The 17,028-nt window shown below is 37.6% G+C and overlaps 1 protein-coding gene across 1 annotated transcript in view; it reads right to left on the bottom strand.

Annotated features, from left to right (window-relative positions):
- Window positions 1–5: 5 nt before the first annotated feature.
- LOC108688484 overlaps window positions 6–17,028 on the bottom strand; it is a gene marked incomplete at its 3' end in the record, with an annotated part of 23,084 nt that continues 6,061 nt past the window's right edge. The window contains exons 3-6 of the mRNA XM_018194761.1: window positions 12,293–12,454; window positions 9,825–10,347; window positions 5,889–8,504; window positions 6–111 (exon numbers count right to left, since the gene is read on the bottom strand). Coding sequence (XP_018050250.1) covers window positions 6–111; window positions 5,889–8,504; window positions 9,825–10,347; window positions 12,293–12,454 — 3,407 coding nt within the window. The remainder of the gene's footprint in view (window positions 112–5,888; window positions 8,505–9,824; window positions 10,348–12,292; window positions 12,455–17,028) is intronic.

The raw sequence follows: 17,028 nt of genomic DNA on the forward strand, positions 1-17,028 counted from the left end.
CGCGACGCCGACGCCGACGCCGACGCTCGCATCGTTGTGCCCAGAGCGGCGACGCGCGGCGGTTGTGGTGGCAGGGGCGGCTTGCTGGACACTGGTGCCCTCCCGTTGCTGCTGCAACAACGAATAGATAGACAACTCTTCGGGATAGTCGATCGGTGGTTGAGAAGGTATCGAGGAAGTCTTTACGATAATGCGAGTGGTTTAACTTGGTACGAACTGCTGATTGGAAACCTCACTGCGCCACGACCAGGACATCGCGAATCTAGGAAGAAGTTGAAGATCGGAAGAATAGAAGAGCTTGGTGAACGAGCTTGATGAGTGAACGAAACCTGTCAGCGGACCAACCGACAACTAACTGGTTTTACACAGCGCCATACGTTACATTAATACGACGTTATGCGGGATAATTGGATATCGGCGGATTGCATCAGAGTTTTAAGAGTGACCCTGATGCGCGCATTTCGCTGGGGAAGCTCATAAACTGATATTACACATTAAAATGTTATGATAATAAATTCGCAATAAAAAGCAGTAATGAAACTCATAGAGTTAAAATCTTTCTAAGATCCCTATCAATATCTTTAATTGCTTATCAATTTAATTTGTGGTATTATATTACTCCTAATTCTGTTAGGATTATTCGGGATCATTTCAAGACTGAAAATTAAATTTGACGCGCAATTTATAGGATATGTAATACATAAATTCATACCAAATTATTTAAACATTAGCTTAACTGTTTAGAACCTTTATTCCCATACTTTAAGCAATACTAACGAATATAGTAGTATCGAACCAGAACGTTGACAATTTTTGTTCTGCTCGCTATTGTCACGCGGTAATTGGCAATTGACGTTGAAGCGTATTTTATGCTGTCGCAACATCGGTTTTCGATAGTGGACAGATTGGGATGAGTGATGCTATCTTTTTTGTCATCCCCTTGACCGGAATTGGGGATATTAACCCCTTGCATTCGGCGGGTATCTCGCTTAATCTAATTGTTGCTGACAAAGCTGATACATCACAATTCTGATTGGAACATCATGAAAAGTTGATATATCACAGAAAGCTAATCGCAATAAATTTGCCAACCTCTAGTATATATCCTTAACTTTGTGTTATTAAAATGTCAATAAAAGATTTGTACATCACAGTTGATTGTCGACCATTACTTTCGAAACATTAATCGTGAATTAAAAGATCTCTGTGATTACAATTTTTACACGAGATAAATTACACCGACTTTCGCTTTTCCACTTCTAATCCGCAAAGTCCAGATTCGCGAGAGACAGTAGTTTCTTTATTGAGTTCTTAGCAGATATATAACGCATCGATAAAGGCACTATATATCTCGGCAAAGGGAGGACAGTCATTAATGAGACACTTTCTATCTGCCATGAGTACAATCTTCTAGATAAGCAGCTGGATACAGCGAACTACTATTCGAGATCTCGTTACATTACGAATAAGTACGAAGCTGCAATATCTTTCCCCCACCCTCTCTCTTTCTCTCTCTCTCTCTATTTTTATCTCTGTTTCCGTCTCTGTCTCTATTGTGAAACTGTCAGGGAGTTGTAATCTGTTACAGTCAATGATCTTTGACCGCAAGTTTGCGCGATTACAGAATAATCAGCGGCAAGTTTTAGTATGTTGGAAGTTCGTTTGGAAGAATGATTTGATTACGAGTTTGATTAACAAATTAAATTTCCTCAGATATATTATAAAGTATCTTACATACAGTACAAATAAACACTACCTTATCAACAGTATTTTTCCTGTACATTTTCCGAAGTATGACACACTCGGAGAAGATAATTACACTAGAAATTTAATAATAATAAGAGTTATAAATCTTGGAAGAGCTGAGGTAATTCGCAAAGCGAGAAATAAATGAAATGCGGAATACGATGCGGAAGCCTCGCTCGTGCATGATTCAGCGACGCGATGCAACAAACGGTTGTCGACTTTATTATCGAAGTATAGCGTGAGATCATGTTTATAAACGCAGCCCACGACGATGGGGAATCATCAGTTTCTAAAATTAGTATACGACTGATCGTAAAAACAACGGCGAATTTTGGGGCCCTGAGAATAAGCTAAGAACTCATACTCCGAGTAATATATTTTTCCAATTTTAGCAGATGTCGACGCCTAGCCTAATATCAAAGCCAAAGGAACGATGTTTAACATATGGGACAGGAAGATGAGATAAAAGGATGAATTATGAACATTCCACATGGAGAAGTAGGCATTGAAGCTTGAAAAAGAAATTACATACAAGATTCATTTTGTTTTGTTCCAAGCCTCCAATTCTGTAACTCTTAATGACAGTAACAATATCATTGTATGGTTTTTTGTCATGTAAAAAACCTGCGCAATGACAATGTAACGACACATTAAGAGTTACAGAATAAGAAATTATTGTTTTTAAAAATTAAATTTTCAAATTAATATTTTTGAGGTTTATTTACAAAGATATTGTGTACTTTCATTAACATTAATTGCTATACCAATTAAACTTGGCATTTCTCTAAAGTAAATTCCACAAATTCCACAAAATGGCGCCGTCAGGTTTAGCGGATTTAATCCGCGCGATACACGGCCTTGCGATACGACGTAATAACTCTACGTCCCGACAACGATGGAACGCAGCTGTAATGGAAGCTGAGCTGGAATGAGCGCGGGAGTTAGCTTAATTGCTGGCTTCGTTAAAGAGTCGGTTAAATGGTAGCGTTTGTTGCGTTTTCAAGGCGGTGAAATAAATGGGGGAGGGGGCGAAAATAGGCAGACATAAAAAAAACGAGACGAAGATAAGAGACGGAACTGGAAAACACTGCTAGTCCTTTTACGCGTCGACGAAGAAGAGAATAAAAAGTTCAAAGAGGACAGAAACCCCGTGATTAGAGTGAACGTGACGTTGAACCCGTCTCGAACGCGACTTCCGGACTCTCTCGAACCGGAATGGAATAAGATTAATACAAGGCGACTCTCTGACCGGCACTACACCTACACACATGCAAGGTGTATATTTAACTGTGGCATGAGACGAACGAGCGAGTCTCGAGCATTTTGCGTCGCACTAAATTGAGATACCTAGGAATAACGAAATATTTTTGCCTCATTTTCATTAAATACTCAATGATTAAAAAAAAAGCTAATTAAAAAATGAAATAAGACTAAGTCTTTGATTCCATCTCTTTTTATCAAAATTACAAAGATTATTCGAAATAACAATAAAAAAGAAATTTTAAAAAGCAATTAAAGAGTGACATATAATTCCTATCGATTTAATACCGTGACACATATGAAATATTATGAATGAAAAAAAAGTGGATTGGCTATATAAATTGCCTCAATTATTCAGCCGCCGGATGCTGGTGAATTATGTTTTCTGGAGCTGGACGTCGCGTGAGATATTTTGCATACTCTTGCATAACTAACTCCAATTATATATCGCATCCTCGCCAAGGAAGTTTGACTCGCAGACTCCAGCTCCGCTTGCGAAAGCTCGAATGGCGGCGGCCTCCTAAATTACATCCCGCAACTTGCGATGATGATTCATCGCCCCTAAACGCGAGCAAACGGGCGTGGGATATCGGCCGCATTCTGTTTAACATCTCATCAAACAAACCGAGAAACGCTGCAGCCGCCGAAAATCCCTGGTATGCTGTAAATAAGATAATCCCTCACCGAAGTATATTACGAGAGCAAAGAAGTAAATTCCGAAATGTGAGTCCGTTATGCAAGCTCATGAAAAAAAGATGTCATAAATCGAAGATAATTACATGTAACCTCTGTACGAAACGATTAACAAACATTAGTAAGTTAATGTTGCTGATTTGTAACATTTGAAGCTGGCAGAGTTTTAACAAGATGAAAAGAATTACAAATCGGAAATTAAACGAGTTTATCAATATTCAATTATTTGTAAAAGGAAATTTACTAACAAAAAGTATAATATAAAAGAAATTCGAGAGAATTATCATGACTTAAACAAACTAAATTTTTTGAAAACATTCTATACAATCTAATAGAACGTATTTTGCGTTCAAATCAGAGAAACTAATTTAACATTCTGACGAAAAGCTATTTCGCGTATAGAAAATAGAAGCCGCTCTCCTCTTTCTTCTCAATGAAATTTTTTCGGCGCAGCACGAATCGAAACGAAAGACGCTGCTTCGGCGAAATCTAATGCGATAAAGCAAATGTTTGTTAAAAGCAAAGGAGGGAAGAGGGATCAGATACGTAATTCTCAGAACAGCGATGTTGATTGGCGGCGAACATGCGCAGGCCAATAAAAATACTCGCGGCTACATCGGAGAGAAGAAATTACAAATGATTTCTATTGATAAAAATTATGGATTACCACCAATAAAGGTCTCTTGATTGTTTGTAAATTAAATAAACTATTTTAATTTCCTTGTTTTCCATAAAAGAAAATGCAAACAACGCGTTTTAAAGAGGAATGCACATAGGCCAATAAAAATATTTACTCAGAGAAATCAGAATTCTAATTAATGCAATCAGATACTTTTTCCACTGCACTATTCATACAACAATTTATTAAAATTTAATACATTTTTCTCTCAATGAATGCGAAGAGAAGAAATGATCTTTATAAATTATCTTTATTAATCAAAATTATACTTACAATCTACAGAGATCTTTTGATTGTAAATTAATAAAACTGTTTTAATTTTAGATTTTCTTTTTTTTTATATACAAAAAAAAATGCAATCAATGCAAGAGGGAGATGCGCCGAAGCACGAGCCACGGAAGGCAAGAAATAAAAGCTGTGGGGGGGGGGGGGTGATATAAAATGCAATTAGGTCACATTACGCGAGAATGACGTGGCGAGATGCGGGGTGAGAGTGAAATTTAATTAAGAGAACCGAACTGGTTTCCGTCGTCGCTGCTGCACGGAACCGGGCCAGTGCACTGATTACGGAGAGGCAACAGAAATGACGCGGGAGTCATCGGTGTTGTCGGGTAGCAAAGTCTCGTACGAGAATGAAGTTACATCGATTGAAGTGCAAACATCTGAAGTCTGATTAGACCGTGCGAACATACATAGTTCTCAAGAGAGGAGGAAACCAACGTGTCGACGAGCGATTGCAACAGACGAATGGTGGTGATGTGGGATGAGATGAAAGTGGAATTAAACAAAACTGTGAATGAAGCGGTTTGCTAACGCTAGCGTGGGATGATAGTGGAAACGACGGGATCGAATAAAATTGCGTTAAAATATATAAAAGAGATTATTTCGAATGTCCTCAATGTATTAAAGTAGTTGTCTCGTCGACAAATAAACAAATTGCGAATTTGTGATAAAAATACAAGATAATACAGTACTATCGATTGAAGATATAGAGGATGATAATAATAAATGCATTAAATATTATATGAAACACTTAAAATTATTTTTTCTATGTAAATATTGAACTTTAATCAGAGATCAACGTACAATGTACGTTTGAAAAAATTAATTACGGATCATTATATATAGAATTATAACCTGTAATTCAGAACATATATATCGTATAAAAATGCATCATCGATGATGAAATAATTAAAAAACAACGTGTAAGTTGTTGGAGTATACATTGCGCAATATATTCACACTGCGCAACCAACAACTTGTTGCTCTCGAATATCCTAACTCGAGACACGACAAAGTAGCGGTATTCTACATCAAGAATATCTTAACTAATTTATTGAAAAATAGAATAAGCAATTTGACGAGAGACTTCAGCTTTCAATTATTCGGAAATTTTATTTCAACATACGTCATAATTATTCTTAGCGAACATTTCTTAATCTTCTATAATATTAGCTCAACAAAGATTTAACATCTCCACAAATATATTCCATTTGATTTTACGACTTACCTGACGCTAGAAGCGCTTCTCTGAATGTCCACATTGTTTCTCCTGGCGGTCTCTTCGAGAGTAACGACCTCCTGGCGTCTTCTCTCCTCCTCAGGCGGATGCAACGGTATGATAATATAGTCCGGCTCCATCTTCTTGGCAATAGACGGCTGTTGTTCCTCCTGCGTTCTCGTCGTCGGTTCAACAGCTTTTTTATGTGTCTCCGAACGTGGTACTTTTGTTCGACCGCTGAACCTCAGTCTGGAGAATCTCTGCAGAAAGCCGCCCAAGCCGCCCTTCTTTCTTTCCTCGCTCTTCATGACGGCGGAGGACGAGGACGTCGGTAGAGAGGTTGAAGAAACCGCGTAGATCTTCGCGGGTTCTCTGTTTAGGGCAACAAACGATGATCGTTTTACGTTCGCGTCCTGTTTGTTGATGCTCGCCGCACGTTGCTGCTCGTCGCTGCCCTGACGTTTGTCACGATCACCACCGCGATGATTCGTATCAACTGCCGCCACGGCCACCGCGAGCTTCCCACTACTACGTTCACCGAGTGAACCCGCATCACCGGGTGGGGACTCAGAGCCAACACCGCGAACACTGTGTCCCTCCTCCTCTACCTCCTTCTTTTCTACCGCCTCCATTCCGTCCCTCTTTTCTTCCTCCTTCTCCACTTCTTTCTTCGTTGTCGCTTGCTTCTCGATCACGACCCTCCACAAACATTCACCGGCGCCTTGATCGCTCGAACCAGGACTACGGGAACGATCTTCGTGATCTCGATTCGATGATGCGTTCTCCAAATTCACTTTCAACTCTTGAACCTTGCTCTCATCCACCTGAGGAAGCTGTGCCATTCGTTCCGGATAAAACTCGCTGATAAAATTCTTCTTTATATCTTCAGTCTCATTTTCTCTTCGTTTATTGGATAATTCTTCATCGATATAGGAGGACACTGTCGAAGAATTTTCAAGAACACTTTTCAATTGAGTTGGTTTCTCCAATTCAATCTTCTCGCGCAAAACGACCCTAGTTTCCAAGCAGGATGCTCCTATAGGTTTAGTTTCCAAGCAGGGATAATCTACCTCGTCATCTAGCAACTGTGGATTCAGCATGCTAGCATCGCCACAAGCCGAAAATGGATCCGAGTTTTTTTTTATCTGACCGAAGAGCGAGTCATTCTGCGGTTCGTTCATCTTGGAGTTCTCGCTGATGTTCGTGTCAGAGCCCATTTGGCGTATCACGTCGGCGACATTTAGCCTTGAAGAGCGTCCAGATGCAGCTTCCTCTAATTCGTCGCATGCATCCATTCGTTGGAACGCCGTTTTTGAGCTCTTCAACGTCTTGATGTAGTCGCATTGTTGCGCCAATTCGTAGCTGGCATTGTTCAGCATCCGTCTTTTCCCAGGAGAGCTAGCTCCATCGCAATTTTCATCATTATCTTTGAATTTCCATTGAAAATTTCTCTCATCCACCTCAAGTTGTTGCGCCAGCTCATAACTAGCGTTGTTCTTCACTCTTCGATTTTTCACTCGACCGGATGGTGTTCGCTGAATTGTCTCCATTGCCAAAATGGCGGCGTTCGTCACTCCGGAAGCGGCCGCCTCGTCCACTTCGCGTTTAAATTGCTTGATGGCTTCATCGAGGTCGTTCTCTGTCACCATCGCCATATCCAGAACACAGTTGGCGCGATCTTGAGTCTTCACAGTCGATGTCTTCGCTTGTTTGTTGCGTGTCTGCTCGCAACGATCACTCGTGTATTCGACCTTTATTCGTTCTTCGTTTTCCTTCTCGAGATCCTCCATATTGTCATCCATGAATGCGCCCTGGGCCGGTTGCGTCCTAACTGAACTAGTTAAGGCAACCTTCGTTTCCATTTGCGTTTCATCGTTCTCTTTTAGGATTATATCTTCTCGTGAGTTCTTCAGAATCTCAGCCTCCTCACAAGGCGAGGTTTCCGCCATTTCTTGACCATTCATCTCGTCGTCGCACATAGCGGCGACGCCGCAGAGATTTAGGTCCACCGGCACGCTAGCTACCCGTGTGTAGTTCTCAAAGAGAGAAGACGTCGATACGTAAGAAGTCGTCCTCGAGATGTGAGACGGTAAGATGCAGCTTAGGCCGCTGCGTGTTGACTCTTCAACACCGTCGAGTAGACTGGGCGCGCTCTGCGATTTGTCCGTGAATCTAAAATTAAAACGCTCCTCGTCGCTCCACCCTTGGTGTTGGCGGCGACGACGGTGGTGGTGGTGGTGATGATGATCGTGTTGATCGTACTGTTGCTGTTGGTACTGCTGCTGCTGCTGCGGATGCTGATGATGATGATGATGGTGGTGGTGATGGTGATGATGCTCCGCACCGCTGCCGGCTATATTTAACCTAGCCGTCTTTTGGCCGGACTTAAGCTCCAAAAGTGCGTCTTTCTTCGTCTCCACGCCAATCTCCCGCAGATCGATCGTGTTTCGATAGTCCAAGGATGTCGCATACTTGCCGGATTCACCGTACAATAGCCGATCCTCGAAACCGGTCGTCAACCGGGAATCCGCGTTCGTTCGATTTCGATCATACTCCTCGAAATCGTATTCATCTTCTTCGTCGTCGTCTTCGTCTTCATATTCCTCGTCCTCGTGCCAAAAGTCTCTGTTTATAGATAGACATGGACGAAATATTGAAGAATCTATGTTATTTTTTCTTTTTTTTTTCTATTCAATACAGATGATGAAATACATCGGAATTTAATATAAATATTATGTAATATAAATATTAATCGTTAATAAAAACTTTACATTTATAATGTAAGTTCCTAAAAATTGAGCTATATTCTTAAAGGATGCGTATGCAAAATACCACGCACTTAAGAACCAAGCAAACGGCGGTGATCTGGCGATTCGGTAACGCATTTGTGCTTCAAACATTTATAATATCGGCAGTAAAGTCAAGGTGGTCTTCCTCAGGGTCGCGATTGCATTTAACTTGGCCGTAAAACGATCGTCACACGAAGGGGAATTCGGCATACGAGTGCCAAGAAAACCATGAAGCATTCAACACCCAATGCGAACGGCTGTTAAACGCATAAACACACATACATTGTTTAACCCTTTTTTAGATTGGAACAGAAAAAGCAATTGCATTTTCTGATTATTTAAGTTAAGTGTAAAAAAACAATTAATTTGATGTATATGTATATCATCTTCTACAGTTAACTCATTAAGAAAATCACATATATTAATCGTATTAAACTGTCTTAAATTAATTTTCAATATCTTGTTTAAAAGTTTAAAATTTAAATTATATTTTTCAAAATAGATTAAAGAAAAAAATTTTTTTAATAAAAATAATATATTGTTAATAAGGAATATACATAAAGAAATATAGATAAAATATTTATTTTATGATTATTCACGATTATACAGAAATGCACTTACCGCCAGTCCTCGCAAACTAATTCGGGAAACAATGCATGATTACAATAGTCTTGTATCTCTATTCTAGCAACGCGTGTAAAAATAGGTGGGCGCGTGTTAAACGGCGAGTGCATGCATGCCAAGAATAACAAATAAAAGCCTTAGTAGCGTCTGTTGGAATTACAACGCGGGTGGACTGACTGTGTTACGTTTGAAATTATATCTTATTACCCTTCTTTGAAACTACTGAAAGTAATAACTTTCTATCGCGATAAATTACCGCAATATATTTTTTATGGTTTAAACAGAAATTTTCCTGACGGCTTGAATGTAAGATTTTTCATTTATCAGAAATATAACACACAAAATACATAACACAGCTAGTATAAAATCGTCCGAATCAATGAGCATATTATTCAAATCAATATAGTGACTTTATACTGCTTGTTGGGCTAGACAGTCTTATATTATACTCATGCATTTTGTGAGTTACAGCCTTTAATCATCATCTTAACGCAAAAGAATTTGGATTTAATATGAAAAATACGTGACCTACCTTGGCTGGTTATTTTTCCTAATATTCGATAGATCAGCACCCTTCTTCAGGTACAAAGGCGCGAAACCATTCGACATGGACGCTTGGCCGAAGCTGTCATCTTTCTGGCACGTGTCCAGACTTTCAAAGCTGCGATAGGGCCTGATCTTCGGGAAATGGTCCGCTAATGTGCTGGCGAAACCGTTTGGTAGCAACCTATCATAATCCTGTTCCAAGCTATCCGGTGAATCGTTCTCCGGATGAGAGGTGTTCGACCGATTGGAATACTCTAGGGAATCGAAGCTATAGCTGGAAGGTGACAGCGTGGCGCAGGTCCTCTCCAAGGACTCGAACTGCAACAGCGAGCTTGATCTGGAAGAAGCTGTGGACCTGGAGGACCTCGGCGACGCCGGATATTCGTCATAGACCATTTGCTGTTGCTGATGATGATGATGGTGATGATGGTCGGTGCCATGGTCGCGACGGCGTCGTTTTTTCGGTACCACTGAGTTGCATTCGCTACCGCTACCATCCAGTCGCTCGTCTTCCGAGAATAAGACGTGATGAAAATGACGCTGATCGTCCAATAACGGAAGACATGCAAGGACTCAAGAGAATAGCGAAATAAACAAGCAAGCGCATGGCCTAAATCTACTTTACTTGGAATCCAGATCTCGCATGTTACTTTTAATTCAATGAATCTCGTTAGGGTAGATAGACGTGGAATTCGATGCTTGACGACCCACTTCGTAAAATCGAGTCACGGAAATGATTCAATCTAATGGTCGTTACTTTCGCCCCATACACATACATACACATATACACACGTAGGCATGTTCCGTCAGGAAGCTATGGTTCATTCAACCGGAAGTAGTGCTTACGACATTACGCGCTGATCACTATCGGTTGGCAACTGAGTCGTAATTGTCGCGTGCGACGCGAATCGTGTCGATTATCGTCGATCTAGGTGTAATGTTCAAGGGACAGTTATATCATCTTGCAGTAATTGGTATACACGAGGAGAATCGTTACTCGTTAAAATTCCAGAATAAATTTTATGGAAAATCAAAATACGTTTCGACAGAAGTTAATCACATATCATGCAAATTTGTTCTTAATTAGAATAATAAAGATACAAATTATTTCGATTTTTATACTTTTTTCTAGATATTACTTCAAAGTTTTTATATTTCCTTAATTTTATGATCAAATGATTTTTATTATATTAATTTATAAATAAATGTCTGTACGTTTAATTTAATTGTGTTTCAAAAATTTAAATTACATTATGTCATTGCTGGTAAGAGCCGTTTGATCAAATAATCTAGTAGTACTAATTGTAAGTCAATATTGAAACGTCAAGTATTCGTTCACAGTTTGACCTTTAGAATTCTTCGATTAAGGAATATATAAGTTAGATAATATCCTGTACACAGCATGTTATTTCAATCGAGCAATACGTACATTTCTCGGCAAACAGTACTGGAAGGAATATTGCATCGGCAGCGAAAGGTCGCGCGTGCTGAGAAATAATACCACTGGTTATATTTATCATTTCATCGAATTCCAACAGCCTCAAGAAGGATAGAAAGAATAAAATAAAAGTGTTAGCAAAATTTTCGTTGGAATTCGATGGAATTGAGTATTTTGATGTCATCGAACTGTTTAGAATTTATTTGTCCATTCTTTGATTTCAAGTGCCTTTTGAAAACATTTGATACTTTCAAACACGAAGTATCAGCCGTAATGAGAGAACATATATGCCCCTACATACTGCAACCACGTAACTGCGTGTTACAATGGCTGCGTATTCAAAGGCGCATTCAAGAGCACGTGGGTGCGATAATATCGACTTGTAATTCATGAGTCTCTTATTTAAGTTAGATTTAAATTAGAAATTAAATTACGTTAACAATAACTCAAAGTTAACAATAACTCAAATCTTAAAATAACATCAATTTTACATAAAAAAATAAAAATAATAATAAAATTCTCGAATTAAATCTCATAATCTTTTTAATCTAAAAATTCGTATTATAGTCCCTTGACTGTATAGATTTCTATTTATACTGATAATACATATTAACTTGCGATTTATATTAATGTAGACTTTTCGAAAAGGCAAGAAATAAGGAAGAAAAAATTTTATTCGGATAATTGACCTCCTCAATTTCAAACGTTTTATTCAGATAATTGACCTCCTCAATTTCAATGATGTAAGCGCGAGTAATCGTGACAAGTAATCGCATGTTCGACGAGTAATTTTCAGTTCCCTAATGAGTCTGAAGATTAGGGTGCTGAGAGGAAAGAGAAAGTAGAACAATCGCGCGTAAACAATGTCTAATTCCCGCGATCTTCGCCCTGAGCGACAAACGGGATTTTACAAACGCATAATCCTCGACGTACAACTCCGCTCTGTATAACATCGATCAAATGATAGCGATTATATTACCTATGTATATCGTGTTAAAAGTTAAAGGAGTTCTTACCTGCTGATCTCTGCTTCGTTTTGATATGTATCACGCTTTCAGTCTCTGAATCAGATCCCAGCCAATACGTTGTTACGCTACGATCGGAGTCGCTTTGGAGATCGTCGGATGTCTCCTCCAGAATCGTCTCGAGAAAATCGATTTGTTGCACTAGCATCGTATCTGTAAAATAAAGTATTCACATTAATATAATCATGAACTTGTTAAAAGCAAAACTTGTTAAACTTACGTTATATAAAAATAAAATCGAAAGACTGAAGAGTTTAATGTAATAAAAAATAAACTGTTTTGCCATTTATTGTACTATATAAAAGTAAAAAAAAACTTTAAAAAGGGTTTAATATAATAAAAAATTAATTTAGATAATCTGATTTAGATAATTTCTATTAATTGTAACAAAATTTATTGCATTTTTGATAAGTATATATAACTTCTTATATGTAATTAAAGTTAATTAGAAGCTCTGTATTTCCTATAGTTTATCAATTAAATTGAACACAGATTATAGGTTTGAGTTAAACGTATTTTCCGCATGCATGTCGCTCTTTCACGTTGATCAACTTCAACGAAGCGTAAAAATGTAAACTCGTTATTTGTGCCTCGTCATTTCGTCGTTGAAAGTGCAGCTGCTTGTTCGCAGAAGCGCATAAGCGAAATTCTTAACGAAAGGTCATGACTCATTTCTTATCAACGAGTGCAACCATTACGTTGGAAGATAATGTAACTGGAAGGTCGTCCACCTCTGAGCTTTCGTCGTCGATCAAAGCCGGCTCGAGACATTTCGGGGCTGTATGTGCATGCTTTCCGAGAAATGTCGTCGTTTCTTGATACGAATCAACACGCAAAGTCCATTTTTTCTTTTAAAATTTCAATATCCTTTTCATAATTTATATAATTTCTAGTCTAATACAATATATACAATAAATTTAATGAACGAAATATCATTGAAAAGCATTTAGAGATATCAATTGTCAGAATATTCGATTAATTATCGACGTATCTAATCGAAAATAAATTAAATTTCTGTTAAATTGGACTTGCTTTTAGTCCACTCCAGAGTGGAACATGTCTAATGATAGCAAAATAAAAATTACTACAAACATTATGGCAATGGATTTAATAATTATCAAACAGCTATCTTAAACGAAAAGCGATGTACTTCGAATGTAAGAACGTAAAGTACGTTCCTGCCTTCGTCATCGTGCGATGAATGATGGCGTGAACAGTTAGACGCTGCTGGGAACGGGACATTGCATAGTTGCACGGATAGAATACATTCGGTGCACTCTAGCTACAAGCGATTGCTTGCTCTCTCATGGACAGCTCTCAAACGCTATCTTACCCTTTTATCTTACTGAAATAGTTGCGTAACATTACGCATAAGCGGTTATAACATTTGCATTGTACGCTTCCTCGCGCTCGCATCATGCGATACTGCAATTAAAGAAAAAGATCGTATCCGAATTAGATATATGTATTTCCTTTCCGTAATCCGTATCTTGATCGATTTCTGCATTGATAATTTGCACAGAGTAATTTTGCTGAAGAATCTAAATATTTACCTAGATACAGATCTGAAAATAATTTTGTTGAATCATCAAAATAATTTTGCAGAAATCTTAAACATAATGAGTAATGCTGCAAAATATTTTGATATTCTAGTAACCAATTTTATCGTCTTACCTATAATTGTTTCGATAGTTCAGCAAAATTATTTTTCAGATCTAGCTAAATTTTTAGATTCTTCAGTGTTCAAAAATTGCTCTTCAGTGTGATGCGAGGAAGCACACGATTGCGAGTAAAAAACAAGGCGAAGCGAATAATCGAATAGTCGAGGGCCGAGGTCGAAGCTTTCCTGAGAGATTGTATTGTAATAGTCCACAAGTGGGCGATGATAACGCTATCAAATAAACTTTGCACATCTGCATCGAGCATGCTTGAATGCGATCTGACAGACTGGCAGCGTGAGAAATAATGAATGATATGAAAAGAGTCAGTGTATACTTTTGAGCGAAAAAATATATCTTCGAAATATATCTTCGAAATATATCACGGATCAAGCCAAGAATTTTTTTCAGTATTCATATATTTTATTATACTTAATTATGTTATAACTAAGCTACGTTACGTTCTTGCACGCGCGCAATGATTGATCTTGATAAAAAAATATAAATGACCGAGAGGTACTCGAGAGATCAATAGGAAACATTAATCATCATAGTTCGCGCTTGGTTATGTGCGAAACAAAGATTTACGTATGGCTTAATCGGTACGCTCTAAATCACGGATCAACCACTTAATCCCAATAATTATAAAGCCGGTTTATTCAAGTGACGCCACAAGCGTCTGCGTGTGGAAGCACCTGATTTCCGCCACACCTTGGATCGTCGTACAACAAACACGCTCGATGACTGATATTACATGCATGCGAGAAATTGCGTTCGCCTGCGTTAATTAAGGGTATATAGGATTAATTAAGGTAGGATTAATTTCACGAAGTTGTTGATTATTAATTTAGGTACATTATTTCTATCAACGCAGACCAATTTTAATCTCAGTTAAACTTACTTTTTATCTTTTATTACCGAAAAATAAGAAAAAGACAAAAATTAAATTATTTACCTCGAGATTAAAGTTCATTTACATTAATAAAAATGAGCCTTAGAGAAAAATTGAATTCAAATTAGTCTCAATAAATTTAAAGAAGAATGATGTCTTCGCGAATGTTTCATATTCTGTTATCGATGCTATGGAATTTTTTCCCATCGTGAACGTTAGATGGAATGGAATAAGATCACGCATATTGATTGTCATTAAGTGGAAGTGTTTTTTTTAACTACAAGAGCTCATAGAGCGATTGCGAGAGCGGGTCGTCAGGCCGCTGAAACGCAATTTGTCTTGCACGAGTGCAGAGGCACGCACCAGTATGCAACATTATGGCGGAGCCACCTGTTGCAGTCGCCTGCCTGTTGCCGTTCCATGACTAACGGACGAGAATAAACCGATGTAGCTTACATAAAAATAATCAGCCGGACTAACGTCTTTCTAGAGGCCTTCTAGCGGAATATAGCGATATTTATGATGCATGAGATCGAATAGGAAGATATCAGATTTACTTCTTCTTGACGTCAATATGTTTCAGACTTGGCTTCGTTTTAATTATCAAGAGCCAGAAAATTTCAATTCACTAAGAAAATTCTTAGATAACTCGAAAAATTAAATTCGATATTAAAATTGAAAATACAAATCTGTAATTTCTGCATTCAGCGTAATGGAATATTCATTTTATCATTACGAATAATATTTTACGGGACAATAATTTTAAGTATATTTTACTTTCTCTATCTTACAATTAGATATAAAACTTTCTTTATTCCAAACCAGTCTTTCGAATGATAAATAAATTAATCAGAGCGGATAACTTTTCTCGTGTAGTTATATACTCGACCGATCTCCTTGCTCACTCTCCATTTCTTACTTCATGTTTTGTCAGTTTGTTAGTTTGCTAATCGAACCATATTAATCCATTGTGACAAGAAACTTAAGCTACCCTTCCCATGGATTATTGTTATTGTTGTCTGATCTAATTATAGAACATCCGAACTGATTATTCGAAAATTCTCGAAACTCTTACTACAAGAATAACACACTGGTTTATCGAACTCAGTCCGATTGTTTGTAATTTCCATAAAAATGAACATATTGTAAAAAATTTTTTTAATCAAAATGTCAAGCATTAAGAAACAGTACTAGTAAATGTGACATTATTAATAACAAAAGTTATAAGTAATGAAAGAAGCATTGGAAAAGCATTGGAAAAAAATTGATTGCATTGAAAAAAATTTACTTGATTCTAATACATATGTCTTTGAATAGTACTAAACATTTATTTATAGTAAACATTTACTTATAGTAAATAAACGTTTATTCAATAAAAAAAATAATAGTTAAATCAAATTAATAGTTTTCGTGTCAAATAAATGTGAGTTTAGTAAACATTTACTCAGAACTATTAAAAAAATATTTATTAAATTAATTTTTATTTTTCTTTCTTTCAGTGTGTGTCATATCGGAAAAGTTTAAGGAAATTAATCTTCGTTATAAGAAAATTTCTTTCGAAAATCTAACGTTAGAAATGAGACCGAGAAAACACGCGGTAAACTAGAATCATGTTTATAAACACGTCAAAAATACGTAAAAAATCATTACTGTCGATTATATTATTGAGACCATTACTATCGATTGACTGTTTTCCGCTCGCGATTTCAAAAGGTGGAACCTTGATCGGGAATAACCGGTTGACATTGGTAGCCTGCTATGTTGAAAAGAAAATTTTTACATCGCAATGACTTCTCGGAGTCTTCTCAGAATCGCCGTCGCCGCCTCGTCTACTACGCTCTAGATATTGGCGACGGAGGCCGAATCATTACCACGATTTCCAGCGGCTAGAAAACAGCTTTGCATACAGATCGCCTGCTGCTTTCTATTAAAACGTGAGTGAGAGAGACGCTGCAAAAAACTGTGAGCGAATTAAAATTGCACGCGTTCTCGGAACTTCCGTAAATGCTCATATGATCATGTTTATCATCAATCCTGTCATACTGACTTTAATTACGCATTGATATGATGTACTCTTTAAAATATCGAATGATGTAACAAACTTAAGATTTTTTATGTATAACAAATTAGAGTATTTGATGTATATACTTTATGTATATAAAATATATATATATATA

This window comes from Atta colombica, unplaced genomic scaffold, assembly GCF_001594045.1.
Source record: "Atta colombica isolate Treedump-2 unplaced genomic scaffold, Acol1.0 scaffold105, whole genome shotgun sequence".
Lineage (NCBI taxonomy): Eukaryota > Metazoa > Arthropoda > Insecta > Hymenoptera > Formicidae > Atta > Atta colombica.